Source organism: Strongylocentrotus purpuratus, unplaced genomic scaffold (genome assembly GCF_000002235.5).
Source record: "Strongylocentrotus purpuratus isolate Spur 01 unplaced genomic scaffold, Spur_5.0 spur5_scaffold_6, whole genome shotgun sequence".
Taxonomy (NCBI): domain Eukaryota; kingdom Metazoa; phylum Echinodermata; class Echinoidea; order Camarodonta; family Strongylocentrotidae; genus Strongylocentrotus; species Strongylocentrotus purpuratus.
In genome coordinates, this window is record NW_022145612.1 from 56,669,055 (window position 1) to 56,695,881 (window position 26,827).

The following is a 26,827-nucleotide window of genomic DNA, read 5'->3' on the forward strand; positions in this document are numbered from 1 at the left end:
ACTATGGTAATATTGATAATGATGATGATAATAGTCTGATACAAATAATATTAATAATAACAATAGACTGTATTTATAAAGCGCACATCACCGCTAATGTTAATGTGCAGCTGAGTCTGAAATAAAGTTCTGAATTGAATTGAATTGTTAATAAATGTTGGGGTCCAGGGTAAGCAGGGTTGGTGTACAATCCTCACTGGATGAGGCCGTATGTAGGCTATCTTTCACACGAGAGAGAGAGAGAGAGAGAGAGAGAGAGAGAGAGAGAGGGGGTTGATGGCAGAAGAGAGAGGAGAGAGAAACAGAGAGAGAGAGAGAGAGAGAGAGGGGGTGGAAAAAGAGAGATGAGAGAGAAACAGAGAGAGACAGAGAGAGACAGAGAGACAGAGAGAGAGAAACAGAGAGAGAGACAGAGACATAGAGAGAGAGAGAGAGAGAGAGAGAGAGAGAGAGAGAGAGAAAGAATCCCTGCACTGTAGAACGCCCTCATCATAATATGAATGCATTCGATTTCGCGGAGGTCAATGGGGCTCAAACTGTAGCAATCTTGATTTATTGAGAGATATTAAGATCCGATAACGTCTCTACAATGTCGTCTCAAATTATACAATGGAAATAATATCTGTAAGCCAAAAGAAAATAGGTCCAGTCCCTCACAATAGAAAGAATTCTGTAGCAAATCTAAAAGAGGCATCAATTGACTTGATTATGTTTCTGTATGACAGCATCTATCACGTATCAACAAGTATTTTAATCCTCCATAATAGCACAACAAACTGTCAAACGTCATAAGTATCAATGGAAATAGAATGACCGATTCGCTACTTGCTGGCAATAAGAAGTTTTGTGTATAATAGGCCTATATTTTTTTTTTTTATATAAGAGTGTTCTTTCTTTTTTCGTTTATAATTATTTCAATTTCTAATACGTTCCAAGCTTTAGACGTGTCATTCTCACTCAATTATGTCGTTTCTCAAATCAATGTCATTCTTTTTGGCTCTAATAAGTCGTCATTTATGTGAAGTAAATATTAGGCCAACTGTATTTGTTACTTCCTTATTATAGTGGTGACCTATTTCTCAAACATTCTTTGTTGATTCATCTTTACGGGGATTGCACTTATTATTTTGGTCTTATTGTCTCGTATTTTCATTGGATGCCAGTGAATACGCCGTGATCGTTAAAGACCCACGTTAATCTTGATAGCAAGAATTATCTTATCACAGTAGTATAGATTACAGATTCGACAGATTGAAAATTTATAAGTGTTTTTCACAGATTTCGAGATTTTGCTGGTTGCGGTTGAATACTGGGCCCTACTGGTCTACGGTTTGATATACTTGACTGCAGCTCCGGAAAATGTCCTCTAATTGGGAGGACATTCCCACGCCCCTCTTATTGTTTCTGATAAGCAAATCAATATTTACTAAAGAATTGGGACATAAACTATTCAAGTGCCAAAGGGGGTCATCCCACAAACAAACCCAAAACCATTCAGGGTGGTGGGAACGTGAGGGTTGAGCATATAAACCTGTGGCGCTATAGGGGATTGTTAGCGAAGGTCCCATGATGCACCTGACTTAGCATTTGATTGACGCGTTCCATAGAAGTTGTTAACATTTCTGACTGTGTATAATTATTGAGATTATGATTGCCACAAAAAAACACAAATTTGTCACGTTTAGTGTGATTAAATAGGTCTATTGTACCCGTTCAATAGACCGGAAAAATAAATAGCGAATATTTGCTAGTTACACAGTGCAGGCGTCATTACAATATTCGGCCCTTTCATATTTCAATTCAATTCAATGTATTACATATATATATCTAATGTATTTATTTGTCCAATGTACTTTCAACGTGGATATTACTGTCAGTTATGTAAGTCCCCTAGTTGATAAACATAGTAGCATACACATGCTTTAGCAAAACAAACACTCGGAAATTATTATTCAATAACATCTGAGAATGTACGATATTATCTAGATCATTTAGGAATAAATCATTGTCAAAATCATTCCATAAATTGGGGTAAAACAAAAAATATTCAACCTTTATGACCAACAGTGTATAAACCGAGGGGCAAAGTCAGAAAAGAGGAGTTTACCTGCCACTACCTCACAAACTAAGTACACCTTGTTCATTCGAAAGATTTCATCATAATACACAGTATGTCAGAGGTGTTGTTGTTTAATTTGTAACGAACACCCCTAAATCGAAGGGGGTGTCCAAAAAAAGAGGCCCTTTTGATGAAAAATAGTATTTTGTGAATAACATTTTAAGAAAACCTTAAACCATTATGAATTTGGTGTCATATGAAAGAAAATTAAATTATTTACATTTTTATACCAATAGCAATGGAATTGGGATTAATTAACATCGACAATTTAAGTAAAAACATGATATTTTTCGAAATATTGAATTTAATCAAAAACTGTTATTTCCATATATCAAAATTGGAGAAGTGCCTTTTGTAAATTTCCAGGAATTTGCCAATGTACAAGGACAATGTCATGTGCAAAGGAAAGGCTTATATCTCTGTTCAGTGAAAAGTTAAAGTAACCTAAAGTTATTGATTTGATTTCCACAAAAACAACATTTTTGCCCACATGCCACGTGTATTAGTGTATTGAGGACGTGTTTGGTGTGTTCACATCGAATTTTAAAGATAACTTTTAATTAAGTAATGACCATGGATTTGGTCTCAAAAGATCGATAATTGAAGTACCTTAAAGTACTCAATTTCATTGAGTCATGTAGTGTGTGAAATATAAATTTGAGCCGAAAAGATGCTTTTTGGAGATATCTTTTCCCTCTGATTTTGGCCAGTATCTCGGTATATTAACTTGACATATTGATTGGACATTTTGTAGTGCAGAAAGTTCAAAGGATTTGGAGTGCTGAATGCAATTGATTTTGTTCTGTACTCTGTGATGTTTCATGTAGGCATTTGCAGTCCCCCACCCCCCTCAGGCTCGCGACAAAGGCGGACCCCATGGACCCCATCCGTAAAGATAGAAGTTGTTCCCAAGACAACCTTTTATTGTATACAATAACTTGGAGAGAGTGTGAGTTTTTTTACAGTTAAAGTTAAAAAAACACTCCCGTTGACCTTTTATTCTTTACACAATTTCTTGCTGGCTGCTGCTTCGAGATCACTTGAGCGAAGAAAGATAGCAATGTATAGCTAGAATCCATATTCAGTAAACTAAGGATTAATCCTTTTAATGCAAATGGTTCTTTAACTATCTTGACCAGAAGTGCCTTTCAAGCTCAATAATCGGGGCATCATCCGATTGAACGTTGTGGCCAATATTATGGGCGTTTTCTACTCCTGATTGAGATGGAATGCCTCATCTGAGGACTCTTTAAAAAGAGCAAATAATAAAGACAGTGCAATTTAAATTCCAAGGGATGGATTAAAGTTTTTATCGCTGATGACGGCATCTAGAATTTACTGAATTGCCAAAACTCGAGAGCTTCCAGGGGCTCGCTGGAGCGATGTATAGCTAGAATCCCTATGTGTAGTGAGCACATTTTTTTAAATTTTATTTATTTATTTTTTTTTTTTGGGGGGGGGGGGAGGGGGTCCTCGAAAATTTAAAAATTTGCATCCCCCCCCTTGAGCGTCAGGGGGAGGGACCCAACCCCCCAAAAAGGTAAAAATCACATGTTTTTACATGATTTTTTTTTCTCAAGGGGGGGGGGGGCCGGGCCCCCCGGCCCCCCCCCCCCTGGATCCGCCACTGCATGGCATCAGGGGCCCTAAGGCGGACCCCATGGACCCCATCCGTAAAGATAGAAGTGGTTACCGATACCACCTGCTGTTGTATAAAATTGTTTTTTAGGAGAAAGTGTGAGATTCCATAGCTCAAGACTGAATTGCTAAAACCTCAGAGCGTCATGCAAGCTCCGCACCGGAACCTCCGGCAGGGGTTGACTCTGCCAGCCCCCAATCTCTGCCATGTTGTACGGATCATTATAAAGCAAAATATGCCCCAATAAATAATTCATATATAAAAAATATATGTGCTCTGCCTCTTGACCCCATCCAGAAGGGCTAAGTCCCTTCAAAATGTTATTCACAAAATACTATTTTTCGTCAAAACGGCCTCGTTTCTCGACGCCCCCTCCGATTTAGGGGTGTTCGTTACAAATTATTAAAAAAACACCTCTGAAATTTTGTGTATATTATGATAAAATCTTTCGAATGTACAAGGTGTGCTTAGTTTGGGTGGTAGACGCAGGCAACTCAAAAACTAAGCATGATATTTGACTTTGGCCCTAGCTCCGCTTAGTAATATCTTTAAGAAAAATGTAACTGGAGCGATTATGATGTTAGACTTCACTAGGGCATTTGATGTTAATGCTTATGCTTTTTGTAAATAACTCTTTAGAAAAATTGAACTTTGGTCCGTCTTTTCGAAAGTGAGTCGAGATTCTTTACACCAACATTGTAAACTGTAAATAGACGGATATCATAAACGTTTTCAGTCAAGAGAGGGATACGTCAAGGATGTCCCCTCTCAGCATTATTGTTCATTTTGGCAGCTGCATTTATGGCTTATAGAGTAAGGAAAATAATATCATTCAATAATTTATTTTTAAAGGAAAAGTTGAATTCTACACAAAATAATTTTTTGTGAGATAATGAAAAACTGATTGTCAAATTTGAAAGAACATAATATTTAAATGACAAAACCAACTTTGTTTGATCAAAATCGGTTCAGAGACGGCTGAAATATAACGATGTGTAATACTTATGTACCACCACAAATATTAGGTATTTTGAAAAAATTGAAAAATACCGTTGGAAAAACGAAAACACGCCTTTTACGTCGTATTTCAGCTATTGCCGATGTTGGCTTTTTTGTTGGCATTTTCGTGTTGCTTATATACGCACAACCAGCCGGCTCATGTTTATTTTTAATTAAATAATTAATCAACGGTCACCATGTTTTTTTTAAAATTGGAGCTGAATTGGTATGCTCGTATTGGTTAAACTTCACACATTTTGGGGTCTAAAATTACCTTCATAGCAATTTTAGGTTCTAAAAGGGCACTAGAAATGTCATAGATAAGAATATAAGAGCAATAACCATGGACTTTGAAGGCATTTGGGGTCTGAAAACAGGGGCGTCGCCAAAGGGGGGGTGTGGGGGGTGCGACACCCCCCACCTGTCAGGATATTGTCGGTAAAATTGCGCTGCCGTCGGGAAAAAGAGAAAAGGGGAGGGAAAAAAAGAGAGGGAAAAAAAGAGAGGGGAAGGGAAAGAAAAGAAAAAAAGAAAAGGGAAAGAAAAGAAAGAAAGGAAAGAAAGGAAAGAAAGGAAAAGAAAGGAAAGAAAAGAGAAGAAAGAAAGAGAAAAAAGAAAAAGAGGGGGAGAGGAAAGAAAGGAAAAGAAAGAAAAGAAAGAAAAGGGAAAAAGAAGAAAAAAAAGAAACGGGGGGTGAAAGAGAGGAGAGAGAGGGGAGGTAAGAGTCTGAGAGAGGAGGAGTGGGAGTAAAAGAGAAAAGGGGGTTGTTGGGTGGAGTCGTCTCGTCGAGGGAGCAAGAAAGACACGGGTGAATATGTTGCTGTGTCGGGTCAGCTGTGTCGGTATTCTTGCTCGATCCTCATCAATGCATAAGTTTGAAGTCGGTGAGATGTATATTGTCGGTCGGCCGACAAGTTTTTTTTCCCTACTGCGACTTCTTATCCGCTGTGACGACTTCGAGAGTGACTACAACTACAATACTTGTATTTTCTCGAAGTTTCACTTTCCTATAATATCAGCTTAAGAAATCAGAGGTTTAAAATTTTCGGGGAAACTAAATTCAAACAAGGTTAAAGAGTCAACAACGGTACGACGAATCATTTTCCTTTCTTTATATTGTGATGAAACGCCAAAAATTCCGCGCTTCGCGCGGAAGGGGAAACTTCATTTAGACGAATCGAGAACGGTACAACGCATCGTCTTCTTTCTCTAATAATTTAAGGAAACGTCAAAGCTTCCGCGCTTCGCGCGAAAGTGGGAAACTGAATTCAGATGAATAGGGCTTACTAAAAGTCGAAAACGTTACAACGAATCGTGTTCTTTCTCTAATAATTTAAGGAAACGTCAAAGCTTTCGCGCTTCGCGCGAGAGGGGGAAACTAAATTCAGATGAATAGGGCTTAATAATAATAAGATTCTAAAACGGTATGAGGAATCGTCTTCCTTTCTCTATATTGTGATGAAACCCCGGAAGGGGAAAACTTCATTTAGACGAGTCGAGAACAGTACGACGAATCGTCTTCTTTCTCTAATAATTTAAGGAAACGTCAAAGCTTCCGCGCTTCGCGCGAGAGGGGGAAACTGAATTCAGACAAAATTAATAGGGCTCATTTAGAGTCGAAGACGGTACAACGAATCGTGTTCTTTCTCTAATAATTTGAGGAAACATCAAAGCTTTCGCGCTTCGTGCGAGAGGGGTAAACTGAATTCAGATGAATAGGGCTTACTAAAAGTCGAAAACGTTACAACGAATCGTGTTCTTTCTCTAATAATTTAAGGAAACGTCAAAGCTTTCGCGCTTCGCGCGAGAGGGGGAAACTGAATTCAGATGAATAGGGCTTAATAATAATAAGATTCTAAAACGGTATGAGGAATCGTCTTCCTTTCTCTATATTGTGATGAAACCCCGGAAGGGGAAAACTTCATTTAGACGAGTCGAGAACAGTACGACGAATCGTCTTCTTTCTCTAATAATTTAAGGAAACGTCAAAGCTTCCGCGCTTCGCGCGAGAGGGGGAAACTGAATTCAGACAAAATTAATAGGGCTCATTTAGAGTCGAAGACGGTACAACGAATCGTGTTCTTTCTCTAATAATTTGAGGAAACATCAAAGCTTTCGCGCTTCGCGCGAGAGGGGTAAACTGAATTCAGATGAATAGGGCTTACTAAAAGTCGAAAACGTTACAACGAATCGTGTTCTTTCTCTAATAATTTAAGGAAACGTCAAAGCTTTCGCGCTTCGCGCGAGAGGGGGAAACTGAATTCAGATGAATAGGGCTTAATAATAATAAGATTCTAAAACGGTATGAGGAATCGTCTTCCTTTCTCTATATTGTGATGAAACCCCGGAAGGGGAAAACTTCATTTAGACGAGTCGAGAACAGTACGACGAATCGTCTTCTTTCTCTAATAATTTAAGGAAACGTCAAAGCTTCCGCGCTTCGCGCGAGAGGGGGAAACTGAATTCAGACAAAATTAATAGGGCTCATTTAGAGTCGAAAACGGTACAACGAATCGTGTTCTTTTTCTAATAATTTGAGGAAACATCAAAGCTTTCGCGCTTCGCGCGAGAGGGGTAAACTGAATTCAGATGAATAGGGCTTACTAAAAGTCGAAAACGTTACAACGAATCGTGTTCTTTCTCTAATAATTTAAGGAAACGTCAAAGCTTCCGCGCTTCGCGCGAGAGGGGGAAACTGAATTCAGACAAAATTAATAGGGCTCATTTAGAGTCGAAAACGGTACAACGAATCGTGTTCTTTTTCTAATAATTTGAGGAAACATCAAAGCTTTCGCGCTTCGCGCGAGAGGGGTAAACTGAATTCAGATGAATAGGGCTTACTAAAAGTCGAAAACGTTACAACGAATCGTGTTCTTTCTCTAATAATTTAAGGAAACGTCAAAGCTTTCGCGCTTCGCGCGAGAGGGGGAAACTGAATTCAGATGAATAGGGCTTAATAATAATAAGATTCGAAAACAGTATGAGGAATCGTTTTCCTTTCTCTACATTGTGATGAAACCCCGGAAGGGGAAAACTTCATTTAGACGAGTCGAGAACAGTACGACGAATCGTCTTCTTTCTCTAATAATTTAAGGAAACGTCAAAGCTTCCGCGCTTCGCGCGAGAGGGGGAAACTGAATTCAGACAAAATTAATAGGGCTTATTTAGAGTCGAAAACGGTACAACGAATCTTGTTCTTTCTCTAATAATTTAAGGAAACGTCAGAGCTTCCGCGCTTCGCGCGAGAGGGGAAAACTGAATTCAGACAAAATTAATGGGGTTTATTAAAAGTCGAAAACTGTACAACGAATCGTGTTCTTTCTCTAATGATATGAGGAAACGTAAAAGCTTGGGGGAAACTGAATTCAGATGAATAGGGCTTATTAAGAGTCGAAAACGATACGACGAATCGTCTTCTTTCTGTAATAATTAAATAAAACCAAAACTTCCGCCTTTCGCGCGGGTGGGGAAGCTTCATTCAGATTAGGATTAAGAGTCGAGAACAGTACACCGAATCGTCTGCTTTTTCTCATAATGTAAGGAAAAGTCAAAGCTTCCGCGCTTCGCGCGAGAGGGGGAAACTGAATTCAGACAAAATTAATAGGGCTTATTTAAAGTCGAAAATGGTACAACGAATCGTGTTCTTTCTCTAATGATATGAGGAAACGTCAAAGCTTTCGCGCTTCGCGCGAGAGGGGGAAACTGAATTCAGATGAGTAGGGCTTATTAAGAATCGAAAACGGTACGACGAATCGTCTTCTTTCTCTAATAATTTAATGAAACGTCAAAACTTCCGCGCTTCGCGCGGGAGGGGGAAGCTTCATTCAGATTAGGATTAAGAGTCGAGAACAGTACACCGAATCGTCTGCTTTTTCTCATAATTTAATGAAACGTCAAAGCTTCCGCGCTTTGCGCGGGGGGGGGGGAATACTGAATTCAGAAAAGGATAAACAGTCGAGAATGGTACAGCAAATCGTCTTCTTTTTTTATAATAATTTAATGAAACGTCAAAGCTTTCGCGCTTCGCGCGGGAGGGGGGGGGGGGAAACTTCTTTCAGCCTAGGATTACCAGTCGAAAACGGTACAATTAATCGTCTTCTTTTCCTAATAATTTAAGGAAACGTCTAAGCTTTCGCGCTTCGCGCGGGAGGCTCATCACCCACACCCCTTATGAGCGCGCTTTTAAGTAATTCTCTTGCTCACTACCGCCCCTCCCTAAAATAAGATCATATAGCTCCGCGCCTGCATTAAAATATATAGCTATGATGCTGACTAAATTTAAGAAATAATTCGTATATTAATGTCGTCGAGGAAAATGACCATTTTGCGCATATGCAAGTACTATAGATAGTCCATAGGAAAAACAATTTAGCCTTCGGCCCCAGGTTTATAGGGTTGACTTTGTAGATATTGGAAATTTAATTTTGTCGGTAATTGGTGGCTACTTTTGTCGGTAATCGTTGGCCTCTACACCCCCCCCCCCCCCACTGAAAAAGGTCTAGCGACGCCCCTGTCTGAAAACAGAACTCAACTATCCCTTTAAAGGTTGCAACTCTACACTTACACTTTTACAGTGTGCTGACGACACCTTATTATATTATGTTAAAATAAAAATTCTCTAAGGAATATAGGTCTACTAGTAGATGAATTAGACTTATTCTGAAAAGTCGCAAGCCCGAAATTAAATAAATAAAAATCTGTTCTCTTTTGGATTGGAGATAATAAGAAAATAGGGCCTATAGGTAGTCTCTCTCCGACCTATCTTAGTTGGTCAACAGCATACTTAGGATATTTTATATCTGCAGACGTATACTATGCTACAAAATTGAGTTGGGAAAATGAATTGACCAAACTACAGAAACTCCTGGATAACTGGAAAAGCAGAAACCTCATGTTATTTGGAAGAATCACTGTTGATCGATTGAGTTTTCCGTTTAAAATGGCTTTGTAGATCGGATGACAGTAAAATTCCATGGAAAGATATGTGTAATTAAGTTGATTTGCTCGGTGGCGTAAAACTTCTGTTAAACTGTAACTATGACCAAATATTATTATTCGATATCCAGAAATGGCAACTTCTACCTAGAAATATTAAAAGCCTAGAATTATGTGAAAGGACAATATACTTGTAGTGATATTGTCAATCAAACGAGCTGGCTAAAATTTAATCAACTGCAGACTGTTGCATGCAGATCATTATCATAATGAAATTAGATTCATGATTAATAATTAGTTGGAGATTAAGAAGAAGAGAATGTCTGCATTGGGGCTGGCGTATAGGCCTATAACTGTTTCACAGGCATTCTTTGGATATTATTATCATTCACTGAACAATTATCGATTAGCGCCATCTTGCTACCGTACCAATTCTGACGTAACGCAGCAACAGGTGTCGCTCGGTTTTCGAGGTTGATCTGGTTGCAGACGATTTACACGTCGAAAAACATTTAAGTGAATTCGAGGCTTTATCATCAAGTGATCGACAACATTTTGAAGCTGTAGCCCTTGTTTTTATTTCATTATCGTAGGGAAGGTGGATTAAATAAACTCAAGAATGGGCAGTTTGAAAGAGCTTTGCGACGGACTACCCCTGGATCCACTCCCCCAGCCGCGCCCCCGTGACGAAAGCGTTGCCCATGCTCCAGTGCTCAACACCGAACTCAACGCTTCCGAAACGCGGGTAATAGTACTACACAAAACAACAATACGGTTGCATACTGTACATGTGTTTAAGTGTAATATGGGGGTAGAGTTCAATAGAGATACTCAATACATTATCTACTTACAATGGATATGGATAACACACTTTAGAAATTACAATTAGATCTAGTCATTTAAAATTAGACAGAAATAATGAATAAAGTAGATCTACCTTTATTTAAAAAAGTAAGCCTAATTAAACAGATCTATTTTGTAATCTTGGCATGCTTTTAAATCTCTATCGTTCTGACATTGACACAGATATATCTTGAACCAGGATATTCAGGAAAAGACTTTATTTGATCTCTACATTCTGTTTCAAGGCATCAAGCATGCAATGTGTGTGAAATTCCTGTCATAGCTTGCAGTATATACCTGCGGAACATTACAATTGCTATTCCAAATAATCTGTAAAGGTATTTTTAATTAAATTTGTTATATATTAAATGCATATGTTTAGCACCCAAAACTTTCTCCCGATGTCAGTGACCACACCACTCACACTCATCATCAATAGTGATCTGTCAGTTTATGACAGTTTCAGTGACCAATTCAAAATTCACTGCTAAACTGACCATCATAAATTTAAAAAGATCTTGTCCATTCAGGGTAGCGAGTCAATTAAATTGTCACAGGTGGTTGGTCTGTAATTATTTTAAATCTTGTTGGTATGACTGTCTACTGAGAACTAGATATTTTGAGAATGGATATGAAGTTGATATATTATTTTAGGTGACACTCTTCATAAAATTGTTGCGATTATTTTAGACAGATAATTTGTGCTACATGCCTACATATGTCACTAATTTCAATTGTATAATCTGTCATCAACTCTACATTCACAGGCAAAGGGAAGGGACTGAAGTTGATCATGATGGGATTATAATTTTATCTTTTTCAAAGATTGCGGGGTAGAAGATGGTGATTAGTGCGATGACTGGAGTTATTTTCCTGCTCCACAGTTTTCCTACTTTTTTCTTCCCTTTGTGCTTTATACTCTTGCCTAATATTAATTTGTTTTCATATCCACATGCTTCTAATGTTTTTTACGCAGTAATTTTTTTTATAATGATCTTGCATTATTGTTAAATAATGAATTGTAAATATGATGTTTTTTAATCAAATTTTTGTAAATCATGCATGTAATTCAGCCATTGGCTGCGATATTTTGATGAATAAATACCTTACCTAATTACCTTACCTTATATAATATTGGCTGCCCTTGAATGGTATATCTGATATACCACGAAAGAAAGGCAATATTCTTTGTTAAGATCCATATATATATATCCCAAAATCACATACTTTTGAAATGGAGTGAAATAATGAATCTTGATTTTACAGCTGGCCCTTCAGAATGCCCTGCGATACTTCCCATCTTCTCTTCATGAGACCTTGGCATCTGAGTTTGCTTCTGAACTGAGGAACTATGGTCACATCTACATGTACAGGTTCAGGCCTCAGCTGGAGATAAGGTGAGTTTGAAACTCTAAAAACAAGAATCTCAATCCAAACTAATTTTTGTTCACAAGTAAATCTGGCCTAAACTGTACAAACCTAGCATAACGTATAGGACAGTTTTCATTACTTATGTTTTCAAGTCAGTTTGTGTTGAACTAAAAATCTAGTGTAAGTCAAATTTTCAAGCTTTCTGAAGGCTTTTGATGATAACTATTTATATTTTGCAGTACTGCCTTTATGTTACTGTTAATTTCAGCACAAAATGAAGATCATTATCATACATAAAATTGTATCATGGTGGTCATAAATTGAGAATTGAGATTGCTTTTTATGTAATGCAAATCTTGATGTGTTTTGTTTGTAAAACACTGAGTGACTATTGAGGGCAACCTTATTGTAGGGCACCATTTCTCTCTAGCTATACTCAGGTACTATTGTCGGTAATATTTCTTATTTTATTTGTTCCTTTCTGTATGTTTGACCCTGAGCCATAATATAAAATGTAATAAAGAATAAATAATTTCACACAGTTCATGCAGTCCCATATTGATAACTGTATGAAGTATTTTAAATTACGTGTAAACCGTACAGGTAACTAGTAATACTTGGTATTGCAGTCTGAGAAGTAACTCAGTTGAGGGCAATTCCAAGTTATTGTTCCATATATCACAAAACTCATAGCCCTACTAAATTTTCTTTTTTTAATAACTTTTACCTGACTGCTAAGATGTGTATACTTGTAAGTAAGCAACCAGGGGACTGACGCCTTAATTAAAGTCATCTCCAAGGGACTTGGTAAATAGGATTAATTCCCACTCACTATGAACATGACCGACAAAGAAAGCGGACAAAATATACAGTTCCTCAGGTAGACAAAGGAACATCCCTTCACTGCTATTATGTACAAATGTGTAGAACAGGTGTCACATGCATATTCACCTGTACTACACATTTTTACATAATTGAGGAACTGTATATTTTATCTGCTTTCTTTGTCTGTCATGTTCATAGTGACTTACATGTAAGGGCACCAGCCCATCCCTTTGGTTTCAAACCTGGAACCTCCCAGTTACAAGACCATTGATCTACCACTGAGCCATCGCACCTCCTAGAGCTTTTATCAGACCAAATATGAATTGAAAAGACACATCTTGTGTCAATGATCAAACCTCTGCAATACTTGGTAATGTATGGAACACCAAAAGGAACAAATAACCTGGAGTTGTCTTGACATAATCTCAAACTGCCTGACATGTTTTGTTCATTTATTGTTTACAAGAGCTTACCCGATAGACGAGTATCCTGCGAACTCACGTCAGGCTGCTGCCATCATGCTGATGATAATGAATAACCTAGACCCACACGTTGCTCAGGTATAACCACAATATTTAGTTCTTCTCTGTGATCCTTTAAATATCAAGCCAGAGATAACTTGGGGTGGAGTCGGTTGGAAATGCGCTTTATTCCAAAATTCAACAGGTATCCAACATGTTATGGTATATAACAGTCGCCCTGTTCGCTTTCTCAAGGTTGCGCTCTCTTTAATGTTAGAATATATGTGAATATCATTTGAGTCAGCCCAACAGAGGACTACAGTGATCCACACTGTCTGACCCCTGGAGTAACTGCTGCTATAGGGCTGCTTCAAAAGAGATAGCTAGTGCGTGCTTGATAAACCTTTCTCCTAGCTGTAATAAGAACGGTCACGAGAACGGTCACGAGAACGGTCACTTCCACCAGATGGTGCCAGCACCACGGAAATGGTTTAACATTGGTCACCTTTCATGTATAAACTAGAGTATGGGGCTTTGTATGAATGTAGAATATGTGTACTATGATATGTGGGCTGTAATGGCAATGAGATCTCTCGAAAGGGGAGGTTCTAAAGATCACCCCCAAATGACTACAGGTGTGGATGGGACAAGTGCCATTGGATCTCTGTGGTGTATTCTGTGGTTGAGTCCAGCGTTGATAACCTTACATGTTTCAAATAATAAATTTACCAAGGAGACTAGTTTATTAATGTGTACTTATTTTATGCATACTTGTTTTGTTAAAAATGTTCTAGATGACCCAAATCTTACCTGAGGGTTAACAGACAAAGCCACAAACATATTTCTGAAATCTTACTCCATCTATTGAAATACTACCATTGATAACCTATTGTATTATTCAAAATTTGCTTTTCATACTTATCTTTTTTTTTTAATGTTACTATTTATTCTGTGCAGTTTCCACATGAATTGGTGACATATGGAGGCAATGGACAAGTGTTTTCCAACTGGGCTCAGGTGAGGTGATAACTTCACAATAATTTCAATGTGCACTGAATAACTTCCAGTCATATGCATGAACAATCTTGTTACAGAATTGATTTATTATGAAGTTCCAGATAGAACTGTTTCATGATAAAGAAACTGTAGGAATAATGAAAACATACCCAAATAAACATGTTCTTAATGTGATTATTGTTTTGATCTGGGGATGATGATGGTGTGAAACATATAATGGATACTCCTCAACTCATTCATCTGAACTAGCAGTCAACTTTCCTGGTCTATTATAGGTTTATTGGCTCATAAACTCTTGATTTGGGCAAAATGATAGAAAGACGATAAGCAAACATTGCCTTGGTGACATAATCACATTTGCTGCGCATTCTATTTCAGCAAAGATAAGGGTTAGGGTGGCGATTGGGATTTAGGTTCACTCTAGGCTAGGGTTGGGGTTTAGTATAGTGTTTGGTCCACGCTTGAAGTGGAGCATTTGTAAGTGTAGGCAAAGAATTGAAGTGAAATTGTTGCAGAAGCATGTGGCATAGAAATAATGTATCATTTAGTCAAAGATTTTAGTCATTTCTTTTTGGTCCATTCTGCAGTTCTGGTTGGTGATGTACTACTTAGCTCAGATGAGTGAGGAACAGACTTTAGTCATGTCTTCAGGGCATCCTTCTGGTCTCTTTCCAAGTCATCGGGAAGCACCCAGAGTAGTTGTCGCCAATGGCATGGTCAGTTCAGGGCTTGTATTCAGGGTTACTTTTCTTCTTGTCAAGGAAAGGTCAGGGAAATTAAATCAGAAAAATCACTCCAATCAGGGAAAAATCATTGTATTTCTTTGACCCCAAAAGTAACAGGTTGGTCTCTAATATATTTTATCTTATGTCAAAAAGAATTGTCCAAATAATGAATTTGTTGAGCTTTTGCTGCATTTGTGAGGAATATTATGTTCCTCTTGCTGTGAATCATATGTATAATTTGTATTTAGATATGTTGGCATTTAAAGAATGGATTTAAATGAAATATAGCAAAATCAGTTTTTTACTGGGGTTTGGTTAGTATCTACGAAAAATGAAAATGGGTTTGAGCTCAACGAGGATAAATGTTTTGTAAAAAATTATTAAGCCTTCCTTCCATACCACTTTTTAAGCACCGTTTTATTATTATTATTATTTTTGAGAGTCCTGTCTTATAAGAAGTTGAGATATATCAGAATCAATAATAATTTACTATGAAATTTACATCAGTCACAGCTTTAAACAAGAGAGTGAGGAGACTATAAGTTTGTGATGGTTTTGAGGATAAGTGGTTGATTTATATCATCATCACTTCTTAAAGTTTATGAGACAGCGCTTGGTGGTAAAATCATTGATTGAATTTAGATACTGACCGTGATCTTCTTATTTACAGATGGTACCCAATTATTCAACGAGGGAGAATTACAACAGACTCTTTGCAATGGGAGTGACTATGTAAGTGCCTTTTGCCAATATTCTCTTTGATTTTAATGTCATGGTTGTGAAGAAGCAGATAGCTACAGGCTTTATTTAGATTGTTTTCAAAACTGCAGTTGCAAGGGTTGCAAAATTTGTAGATGGATTTCCCTAATCCCTTGCAGACATGAAAAAAGAGTTTTGATCATTATCATAACTAGACTAGAATGTATGTCTCATTGAATTTTTACACCCAAAGGGTAATATAGGAATATGTAGAATTGAATAAAAAATCATTATGGCAACTGATAATAGACCTATATTTAGTTTTCTTATTTTGTTTTTTCTTTTCAAGAGAGTGTCCTTGGTCTGCATTCTTTTCTAATCAGTATTGGAAGTTTTGGAAAACAGAATGTGTTTTTGTTATGACAGACCAATTTTACAGTTCAACTAGTGTATCTGTTAATATGACAGATCATGGTCTGTCACAGCAAGGGAGACAAACACCAAGATAGAGAGACAGACAGACACACAAAAAGCACTGGATAATCCAGAAAATTTGAAGTGTGTGAAGAATAATACCTCGGTCACACCAATGAGACCAATGCCAGACTGACGACTCTCCAAACAAAATTAACATTCCAATGAATGAATGACCAAGAACCAGTCGATGTGGAGTTGGTTTGGTGGTATGACTGAGCTATAAACTAGGCCCAGAAAGGGTTAGACTTGAGGAGCAAATCTTATTATTCTCCATGTTTTTGTACATTTAGGTATGGACAGATGACAGCCGGGAGCTACTGCTATATTGGCCCACAAGGAATCGTTCATGGAACAACGGTATGTGCTAGTTCCTTTCTATTCTGGTCAGAGAGTAAATACTTTGAGCCAATTCATTTCGTATCAGCCTCTTCATGTGCAATATTTTCTGTGACGGTATAATTGCTGATATTTTTATGCCTCCGTTACGAAGTAGCCGGAGGCATTATGTTTTCGGGTTGTCCGTCCGTCCGTCCGTACGTCCGTACGTCCCGTTCTCGTGATCGCGTTATCTGAAGAACCGATTGATGGATTCCTGCCAAACTTTGGTCATGTATGTATCTTGCAGAGCCGATGAACTGATTAGATTTTGGGGTCACGAGTTCAAAGGTCAAAGGTCACAGGGCTCATTATGTATGCAAAAACAGCTCGTGATCGCGTTATCTGAAGAACCGATTGATGGATTCCTGCCAAACTTTGGTCATGTATGTATCTTGCAGAGCTGATGAACTGATTAGATTTTGGGGTCACGAGTTTAAAGGTCAAAGGTCACAGGGCTCATTATGTATGCAAAAACAGCTCGTGATCGCGTTATCTGAAGAACCGATTGATGGATTCCTGCCAAAATTAGGTCATGTATGTTACTTGCAGAGCCGATGAACTGATTAGATTTTGGGGTCATAAGGTCAAGGTCAAAGGTCATGCGGCTCATTATGTATGCAAAAATAGCTCGTGAACGCATTCTCATTAGAACTGACAAATGGATTACTATTTAACTCGGGACATCTTGTAGAGCCAATGAACTGAGTAGATGTTAGGGTCATGAGGTCAAAGATCAAAGGGTCATATATGTATATGAGAAATTGCTTGTAATCACGATATTCTGAGAAACTGTTAATGGATTACAATTGAACTTGAATTTGAAAAATTTCTTCTGTTTTTGTTTGTAAAATTGCTCTATGACGGAGGCATCATTTCGACTGCGCGCAGTTGAAGTTCCATCTAGTTTGTGTATGGATCAATGGTGTTAGTGATGTATCACTAAAACCATTAACTGTTTTAGTTGATCCTTCCTATGATGACTTACTACTCTGTATATGAAGATACAGTCAAAGTCTTTAGCTTATCATGTGAAACTGAAATCAGATGAAAATAAAAGAGTCTATGGAAGAAAGTTGATGAACCGAAATGAAATGACAAAATGATTTCATCAATTCAATTATTCTTTGATATGTTGTAATGGAAATAATTTCCTTTTTGAAGTACTGGTACAATTCTAAGAAAAAAATAAACAGAGAAATGCTTAATGCGACTTTATCATCAGTTCAGATGTTTAGCAGACTTGAAACGTAAACCTTAGAAGTTAGGCTGAGATTGATACCTTATATTTTTATGTGTGTGCTGGGGGGGGGGGGGGATTAGGGTCAATATTTTGTGTACATGCTGGTCCTCACCACCCTCTCCCAATTGCAATCTGCCTACGATATATCGCCTCGTAATTAAAGCACTATTTATTTCATTAGACTAAGTACTAACTGAAAGTTTGATTTTAATACCATATCTTCTCCCCCCCCCTTTCAATTTTAGCTGACGGTGCTGAATGCCAGTCGGAAGCACATTGGTACGAGTGACCTGAGAGGTCGTGTCTTTGTGACCTCTGGCCTAGGGGGCATGAGTGGTGCCCAGGCCAAGGCAGCGGTCATCTGCGGCTGTGTAGGGGTGGTAGCAGAGGTCAGCAAGGATGCTCTGATGAAGAGATACAACCAGGGGTCAGTCTTCAACCCCCCTTTTTTTCACTAGAAATTTCCAATTAATTGGATTATTGCTCTGTATTTATTCAAGATGACCTTAGCAAATTTGGGAAGACCTTGGTGAATATTCTAAGAAAATAAACTGATGGGGGAAACCTCATACACTGGTGCCAGTGACCTGAATCAGTTATCAAAAATATGCCCTGATCTGCCAATGTTTATTGACTGACTGTTACATACATGCACTGTAGGACAGTTTGTGCTTGTAATTACAAATTGGAACAACATTGAAATGCTGTGTATGGATGTTAATTCAAAATAACCCACATCAAATTATTAACAACTTGATGTCAATCATAACTCTGTGATAAAGAGATGGAAGTTTGTTAAGTCCGTGATTGAATGGAGGATATTCGATCAGTCTGGATTAATGGTAACTCTTATTTAGACAGGGCCCTAGTGAGTACTGCTTATATTTCATGTGATAATTCTACCACGTTTGTCATGTATCAATGTTTGTTTTATTGTTTTTCAGGTGGGTGATGCAAGTCGTTGATGACGTCGATGCTCTTATTCAAAGCATCAGGTAATAAAACAGAATGGTTTTTAAATGTCAAGATAATTGTCATTATGTGAGAGAGTCTATATTTTTAACTTTTTCATTAAAACCAATTGAATTAGAGATGTTGTGGACTTGGGAATAAAAATCAGATTGTTGATAACATGGTATAGCTCGAATCCCTGTCTTATCACTAACGTCCTCTAGCAAGACACTTATCTACATTTGCCACTCTCCACCCAGGTGAGGTAAATGGCTACCTGGTAGGAAGACATTTCTTGAATGCTTGAGCACCTCATGGTAGCTCGACTTAAGGCAGAGTTATAATAGGATACTTTGTATTTAGTGGATGAGATTCTATTTTCATGGTAGGTGAATCCTATGCTGTATGGTATAATTGCATGTGTTATGATATCAAAAGTATGTGTTATTGATAATAAATGACTATTCTTACTCTCTACAGCATAGGCAGATAATTGATTATGTGAACAAGGTATTTCTTATCACAAATGCATATCAATACAAAGTACATGAAAGTGGAGTCATCAACTGTTATATATCTCTTTTGTATCTTTACAAAAGTAAAGAGGGTTTGTATTTTATAAACCATAGCAATTCCAAAAGAAATGTGCATACATATTTCAATGCTTTACCAAAATGGCATACCTACCTATTCTTGTTCTTTTGTTGACAGACAAGCACGGAATGCTCAGGAAGCAGTGAGCATTGGTTACCATGGAAATATTGTTGATGTTTGGTGAGTATGGCAATATCAATTGTTTTTTTAAATATTTTTGTATGCATTCATGTACTTTTCAAACAAACCTTTCTATTGTCAATCTGAAATCCTGCCAGAATTGTCCAACATTTCACCCACCAATGTATATAATGGTGGGAATCATCTATGAAGATACTGTACACATGTAGGTTGTTACCGAGTACACCTGAAGACACATCCCCCATAATTTTGAATGCATCTGTAAATGTGTCATCAAATTCTCATTTAATTAGTATCCAAAGCTTCAGACTTCCTGCCAATAATCTACAAAGCTATAGTTAAAAAACTGAACCTGTCATTAAGATTGTTGACTATTAACCACTGATTCATTATTCATCCCCGCTTTTGTGTGCAAAGTCTATTAGAAAGAAGTCCTTGATGCATCTGATAAAAGGAAATACTACTGTGCAGAATGGATGATTTGTTTCATGATTTTGAGATAACGCTGCCTCCATCTATGTTCCATATAACAGGGAGAGACTGGCGGTGGAGTATGAATCTACTGGGGAACTCTTGGCTGATCTTGGCTCTGATCAGACCTCTTGTCATAACCCATTCAACGGAGGCTACTATCCTGTACAATTGACCTTTGACCAGGCCAATGACATGATGGTCAGTGACCCCGTCAGATTCAAGAATCTGGTCCAGGAAAGGTAGGACATATTAACTCTTTAATTGTTTTGTTTTAAACTTCTAAAGAGTATATTAGAATTTGTGTATAGAAATATGTGTATACACATTGTGCTCAACAATTTTGTTGTTGTTGTTGGGGGGGGGGGGGGGAGTATCAAATTCACTATTTAAATGTAGCTGTTTATTAGTTGTAAAACAATTGTTTTGTGCTTAGAGACTTTGGTGGTAAGTGCTTTATAAGTACTGTTAATATTAATATTATTATTATTATTAGGAAAGAAAAAATATACATAAGATTTATACAGTATGGGGATGTCTGGTTGTTCATTTAGATTCATTGTAATAGTTAAAAGAAAATTTTGTTACATGCTTGAGGGAAGAAAACTTTCATACTATGAACTTTTTTGCATTGTCCATATTTATATGAGCATTTCACTGCATTCTTTTTTACTTGACATATGCCCCTTACTTTTTCTAGTTTGCGGAGACAGATCGCAGCCATCAATAAGTTATCAGAAGTGGGATTGTATTTCTTTGACTATGGGAATGCTTTTCTCCTTGAATCAAGCAGGGCTGGTATGTATGACATTTCCTCTATTCTCTGTATCTATTTATCTCTCTCTGTCATTTATTATATTCTGTCTTTCACCACCAGTTATATAGCCAATCCTTTCACTCTTCCTAAGTCGTTTTCCTGTCTCTTTCTGTAGCCTTTGTGATTAGCTTATAAATCCAAATATATCTATCAAATTAAAAAAAAAAAAACGATTTTGCACTTGAAATGGATCACAATAGATTGGATATTACAAATCTAACACCATAGATTTGACCATCAAACTGATATTTGTCTAAATTTTGGTCTTAAAGAAAAGATCAATTTGACCCAGAAGAGTCTTTTGCTTGTCCATATTCGTTAACTGCTGTACAGCGCCACTAAATATGTGTCCCAATATGGATTCTTCATCCTAATATCAACGAGAGGCAAATAAGTTTTTAACTTTAAATGCCTACTTCCAAGGTATAGGTAGATATGTTTATACATGTGCACTTTTGTGAGCAAACCGGATGCTATGTAAATAACATTATCCTGTGCATATTGTGTCTGTTTAGGAGCGGATGTACAAGGTGGATCAGGAGGAGCTTGTGCAGGCAACAGATTCAAGTATCCCTCATATGTTCAGGACATCATGGGGTGAGCTTGTAGTTTGGTTGTTTCTCGCAAATTCCTCAACAAAAGTTCGCATATTAAACAGTGATTTAGGCTATAACTCAAAATAAGAAGAGTGTAATTTCCCTCATTACAGCCCCAAAATATGGACATGCTCCTTTTTTTTGTCCACATTTGCATATCAATAGACTCTTTTTAGGAAGAATTTAAAGACACTGCTCTTCAATAACTGAATGTTTGTTTGTACTACTTTTTCTTATGTTGTTGTTTGTTTGTTTAGCATTGATTTACGATGCGCAGCGCATTGAGCAATATATTATTGGATTTTTGTTTGCTATATAAAACAATTGTATGTAAGATTGCTTTACTTTGAAAGATTTACAAATCATTGAATATTGTAGGGAATGAAATTTAAAGATGATTAATTAAATTTTATAAATCACATTTGGTATTCGGCTTTATAGTCAATATTGTTTTAAGCCATAGAGTTGACATGGGATTTTAAAAATCTTTCAAGGTTTCATACATTGTAGTTCTAGAGGAATAAAAGAAAGTTTTTTTTGATGGCTAGTCCGAGGTATGATTTCCAATACATCTGCAACCACATCGCAGAATTTAGTTAACCCGATGATTGTAAGTTTTTAGCCTTACCATAGCTATTAATTTATGATTCTGTGTTTGAACCGTAGTGATATCTTCTCCCTTGGCTTTGGTCCATTCCGGTGGGTCTGTTCATCTGGAGACTCCAATGACCTGGCCATGACTGATGAGATTGCTGCTAACGTCCTAGAAGACTTCATCAATGCTGGAGGTACATACCCTTCCTTTTGCTTCAATTACTGTATCTTTGTACAGTGTACCTTGTTGATGACCTGATGTTTGCAGTGGTTTTAATTACTCTAGGCTTAATAGGGTCAGTGTTTTGTTGTAGTTTGGTTTTATGCTAGGTTTAGGTGTAGCATTTACTGTATACGTTATTGTAAGGGTTGCAATAGTTTTTCAAGTAGGTTTGGGGTTAGGCTTTGATTGACTTGAAATATTTGGTCTATGATTGAATTTAAAGATTCAGTTTGTGTGGAAAACTAATCAGCAAGCAATTATCATCAGAGCACATGTAGGCTGTTGCTTTGTCAATCCATTGACTTCCCTCCCTTTTCAATTTGCTGTTCTTCTATTTCAAGAGATATGGTTAATTTCCTTTTTTGTAGGTTCACATTTCTCCTCCTTTCAGTTTTAATTCTTTGGGCAGCTATAGATTGCAAGGAAATAATAAGTGATGATTGTGCAAAGGAGCTGCCTAACAGCAAATATTGATTGCTTTGATGTCTTAATTTATGAATTAAAACTTGATCCATAAAGATATTTGTATTTAATTTGCGGTTGAAGCTTGTATACATAATTATTAAAGAGGTCCAAGTAAAGCAAATATTATCTTAAATCCCAGTTTGATTATCTAAATTGTCTTCAAGTTTGTAATACATTTTGAATGTTTTTAACTGCCTTGCCTTGACAGTGCCAGAGTCGACAGAGCAGCAGTATGAGGACAACATACGCTGGATCAAAGAAGCAGAGAAACACAAGATGGTAAGTCCACATGCATGCGCTCAGTCATCGTGACTCCAATCGATAGGAAGTAGTTTTGAAACTTGGATACCAAGTTGGTGGAACAAATTGAATTTTGATTGATCATATAATATTGTGTAGCAATGATAAAACATATGATATCAAATCTTCATCACAATTTTCTTTTAAAGTATAACAAAAAAGATAGTAAGGTGTGCTTTATTTGAAAAGAAAGCATTACGGTAATTACTAGTGGTGTAAGAAATTAACTTTAGATGCCCATGATCAAATTTGAGGACTTTGAAAACCATCTACATTGTATTTTTTATTATGCAAATCAATTATAACTTGAACATCACTCATTAATGTAATGATCCCATGATGTATCTCTTCTGTCATGTGACTAGGTGGTGGGCTCGCAGGCCAGGATCTTGTACTCTGACCAGCGAGGGCGCATTGCCATAGCTCTTGCCTTCAACGAGGCGGTGCGTGAGGGCAAGCTGAAGGGACCAGTCATCATCAGCAGGGACCATCATGATGTTAGTGGGACGGATAGCCCCTTCAGAGAGACCTCCAACATCTATGATGGCTCAGCATTCTGTGCAGGTCAGAGGTCTTATGAAAATCAGAGGGGAGAAGGATGAGAGGGGGAAGGGGATAGGGAGGGCTGGGAGGGGAAGGGATATGGGAGGATAGGAGGAAAAGGAAAATAGGGTGGAAGAGGGAGGGTAAGGAGGAGGAAGAGGAGGGAGGTAGGATTTGGAGGATGGGCAAGGGGTTTTTGACTGTTGCCCTATAACTTTGGAATACTAATAGGTTATTGTGGTAGTGAAAAGTATCCATTCAGGGTTAATTGAAGAGAGTGAATACTTATAAATATTTTCTCTTGACTACAACTGTTAAGGTATTTTCAATGAAAGTAGAATGAGAAATAAGCATGTGCATTAATCAGCGAACTTAGTAGCCCATAATATGTTGATCTTCATTTTTCATTTCTAGACATGGCCATACAGAATGTGATTGGTGATTCCTTCCGTGGGGCCACCTGGGTCGCTATACACAACGGGGGTGGTGTTGGCTGGGGAGAGGTCATTAACGGAGGATTTGGTATGGTTCTAGATGGGACCAATGAGGCTGACAGGAGGGCTAAGAAGATGCTTGGTTGGGATGTGTCCAATGGGGTAAGTCCTCATTGATTCCTTCTGTAGGGCCTCCTTGGTAGTCATAGTCAACAGGGACAGTGTGGGTAGGGGAAAGGTATCAACAGAGTTTGGGATGGTCCTTGATGAGACCAATGAGGCCGCCACAAGAGATATGACGATGCTCGGTTAGGTTGTGTCCAATGGCGTAAGTTCATGCTGATTTCTTCTACAGTGCCTCCTTGGTAACCATAGACAATGGGGGGGGGGGGAAGGGGTCAGTGGATGGTTTTTCATGGTACTAGATGAAACCAACAAGGCTGATAGGAGGGCTAAGAAGATGCTTGGATGGGATGTGTCCAACGGGGTAAGTCCAACAGGGACTGTAGGCTTGGGAAAGGTATTAACAGCTGATTTTGAATGGTTCTTGATGAGACCAACAAGGCTGACAGGAGCAGGGTGTACTGACTTAAGAGATGATGATGATTGAAGTGTACTTACTTGTTGATGAACGGCGATGTAAGATGAAAAAGAGAATGTCTTGTGCTATAAACCACAAAATGAATATCTTGAATAACATGTGTATGTCAGTGATACATAATGTGTGTCAGATCTTTGGTAATCATTTGGTAAAGTGAAAACCAACCATCAATTCCTAAAAAAAAAATTGATGGATGAAGATTATAGTACTTTAACCTGGACATTGTCAAAAAGACCCTTACATTTATGATTTATACGATAATACAAATAAAGAGCAGATATCTTCTTTTTTTTCTCTTTTGTTAAATAATTTTTAAACAGTTATTCATGTATCAATATTTTGAGATGTTAGCTATTCTGATGATTTCCTCAGTATTTGCTTAAATTTTCAAATACTTTTCAACATCAAGTGTGGTTTAATTCTCTTCACAGGTGACCCGTAGGAGCTGGGCTGGTAACAGCAAGGCTAAGGAGACCATCTGCAGAGCCATGGATGATGATCCCAACCTCAAGGTTACAGTCCCACATGAGGTCCAGGACCCGGGACTCCTGGATCGGGTCCTAGGGGATTAGAAGATCCCATGAGGTCCAGGTCCTTTGGGACTCACCTGTGTATTGCCCTCTTGGCAATAAACAGGTGAAGTCTTATTATTTCCAACTAGTGTGCCTTTATGTAGTTTCAAAACCAGATTCATCCTCATCAATTTTCTGTGTCCAGGTTTTGAGGGACTAAAAGATCCCTTGTAGCTAGATCTAACACAAACTACACAGGCAAATGTATGTAGATTTTAAGTTTGTAGCTAATGTTCGTTTCTCTTCAAGGCTTATTAATTGGTGTCTCATTCCAATCATTCCTCTTAGACTAAAAAGATAGCTAGCCAAACAGTATTAAACTACTTTGGCAATATATCATGTTAATACTATGTGCCTTATTGTGTGCATCAATCAACAATCACAATTTTTTATTCAGATTTTGTTAAGTGGATTATTAACTTATGTGCCATTCATTTTTTCCATTCAAGTTAAGTATACCGGTACATAGCGTAGTATATTATAACATTTATTGAAGGAACTGTTTTAATAAAATGTGAGGCTGTTTTTGCTGTGTTTTTTTTAAAGAATATATCTTTGTCATGTGAGTAAATTTCTAAATTTGCACATGTTTTTCAATCATATTTTTTTCAATCATAATCACATTTCAATCAAATAGGTTCTTAATTATTTTGAATTATGTGTGTACGAACAATCACATTTTTATATTGTTTGTGTGATAGGAATATTGAATAATGATTGTGTTTCTTTAAAAAAATCAAAAAATTGGTTTATTAAGCAAATTCTAACTTATTAGTATGTTAGAAGTTGCCATACACCACAGGCTGAATATTAAAGGCTGATATCAAATGAAAGATTATATTTCATTTAATAAGCCAGTTTTCAGTTCATGTTCAGTAACATGCAATAGCCTTCCAAAGTGAACAAAAACAATCATTTCTGAAATTTGATGTGTCTTCCAATATCTACAACACTGTTGATTTATGTATAGATGTGTATATACTTCATCCCTACACTACACTATAGATATGTACATAATCATGATAATGGCATGTTGCTTACATACAACACCACATGGTTTTTGTGCATATACATTATTAGTACAGAATAAAAACTCTGTAATTTGGTGATCATGATAGTTTTAGATCAATATTTACTGATGAAAGTTGTCTGTATTGTTACATGATCAATTATCAAATATCTTCCACTTCGATTCATTGAAACCACCATGTAGAATGCTTTAGGCATGGCATCAAGAAAGCTGAAATATATGAATATTACTGCCCTTTCTTGGGGGAAGTGCCTTCAAGGTGTATATATTTTTTTTCTTTCTTATATGATAAGATTATTTTTATCAAATCAATCAGTGAGAGAGCCTCGACAGTAATACTCTAATATTCGTATTCAGCTCTATTTTTCAATGCAATGTTTTTTTAAATGGAAACTTATCTTGTCTCTTATATTTGACCAAAGGCTGTTTAAGTAGTGTGCTGTTATTGAGGAAACATAATACTGCCGACATTCATTTCTGCTCTTGATGATATTCAAATGAGAGGAGAGGTTTTTATGTATGATCTTTGACTGAAATATTGAGAAGTGTACTTACATATACGTGCAAGCTTCTTGTACTTCCACTGAAATGTTAGTGAATGCCATATACAGTGTACCGTAGTCTTGATCCTTTTTCTTTGCTGTGTCTTCTACTTTATGATTAAACAGTGACAAATAGTATTGGCATTGTTATGGTTTCTTTTGTTTTTGGTAATTATGACTATTCCATTTTGGTACAAGAAATGAACCTGAATTAAGGATCTGGAA

At 37.3% G+C, this 26,827-nt stretch overlaps 1 protein-coding gene across 1 annotated transcript; it reads left to right on the forward strand.

Moving 5' to 3' along the window:
* The first annotated feature begins 10,311 nt into the window (after window positions 1-10,311).
* LOC582394 (urocanate hydratase) lies at window positions 10,312-26,740 on the forward strand. The gene is made up of 18 exons (XM_782346.5): window positions 10,312-10,437; window positions 11,802-11,932; window positions 13,198-13,291; window positions 14,150-14,209; window positions 14,797-14,925; window positions 15,605-15,666; window positions 16,401-16,467; window positions 17,974-18,155; window positions 18,673-18,723; window positions 19,391-19,453; window positions 19,948-20,127; window positions 20,586-20,683; window positions 21,218-21,299; window positions 21,965-22,086; window positions 22,789-22,859; window positions 23,246-23,444; window positions 23,838-24,019; window positions 24,890-26,740. Exons 1-18 carry the CDS (start codon window positions 10,312-10,314, stop codon window positions 25,028-25,030), a joined length of 2,040 nt encoding a protein of 679 aa, XP_787439.3. The 3' UTR covers window positions 25,031-26,740.
* Window positions 26,741-26,827: the final 87 nt, after the last annotated feature.

Coding starts and splice junctions, on each gene's coding strand:
- LOC582394 (XM_782346.5), top strand. CDS start 10,312: ATGGGCAGTTTGAAAGAGCTTTGCGACGGACTACCCCTGGATCCACTC. Junction 15,667..16,400: donor TTTGCAATGGGAGTGACTAT/GTAAGTGCCTTT, acceptor TTGTACATTTAG/GTATGGACAGATGACAGCCG. Junction 24,020..24,889: donor GTTGGGATGTGTCCAATGGG/GTAAGTCCTCAT, acceptor TTCTCTTCACAG/GTGACCCGTAGGAGCTGGGC.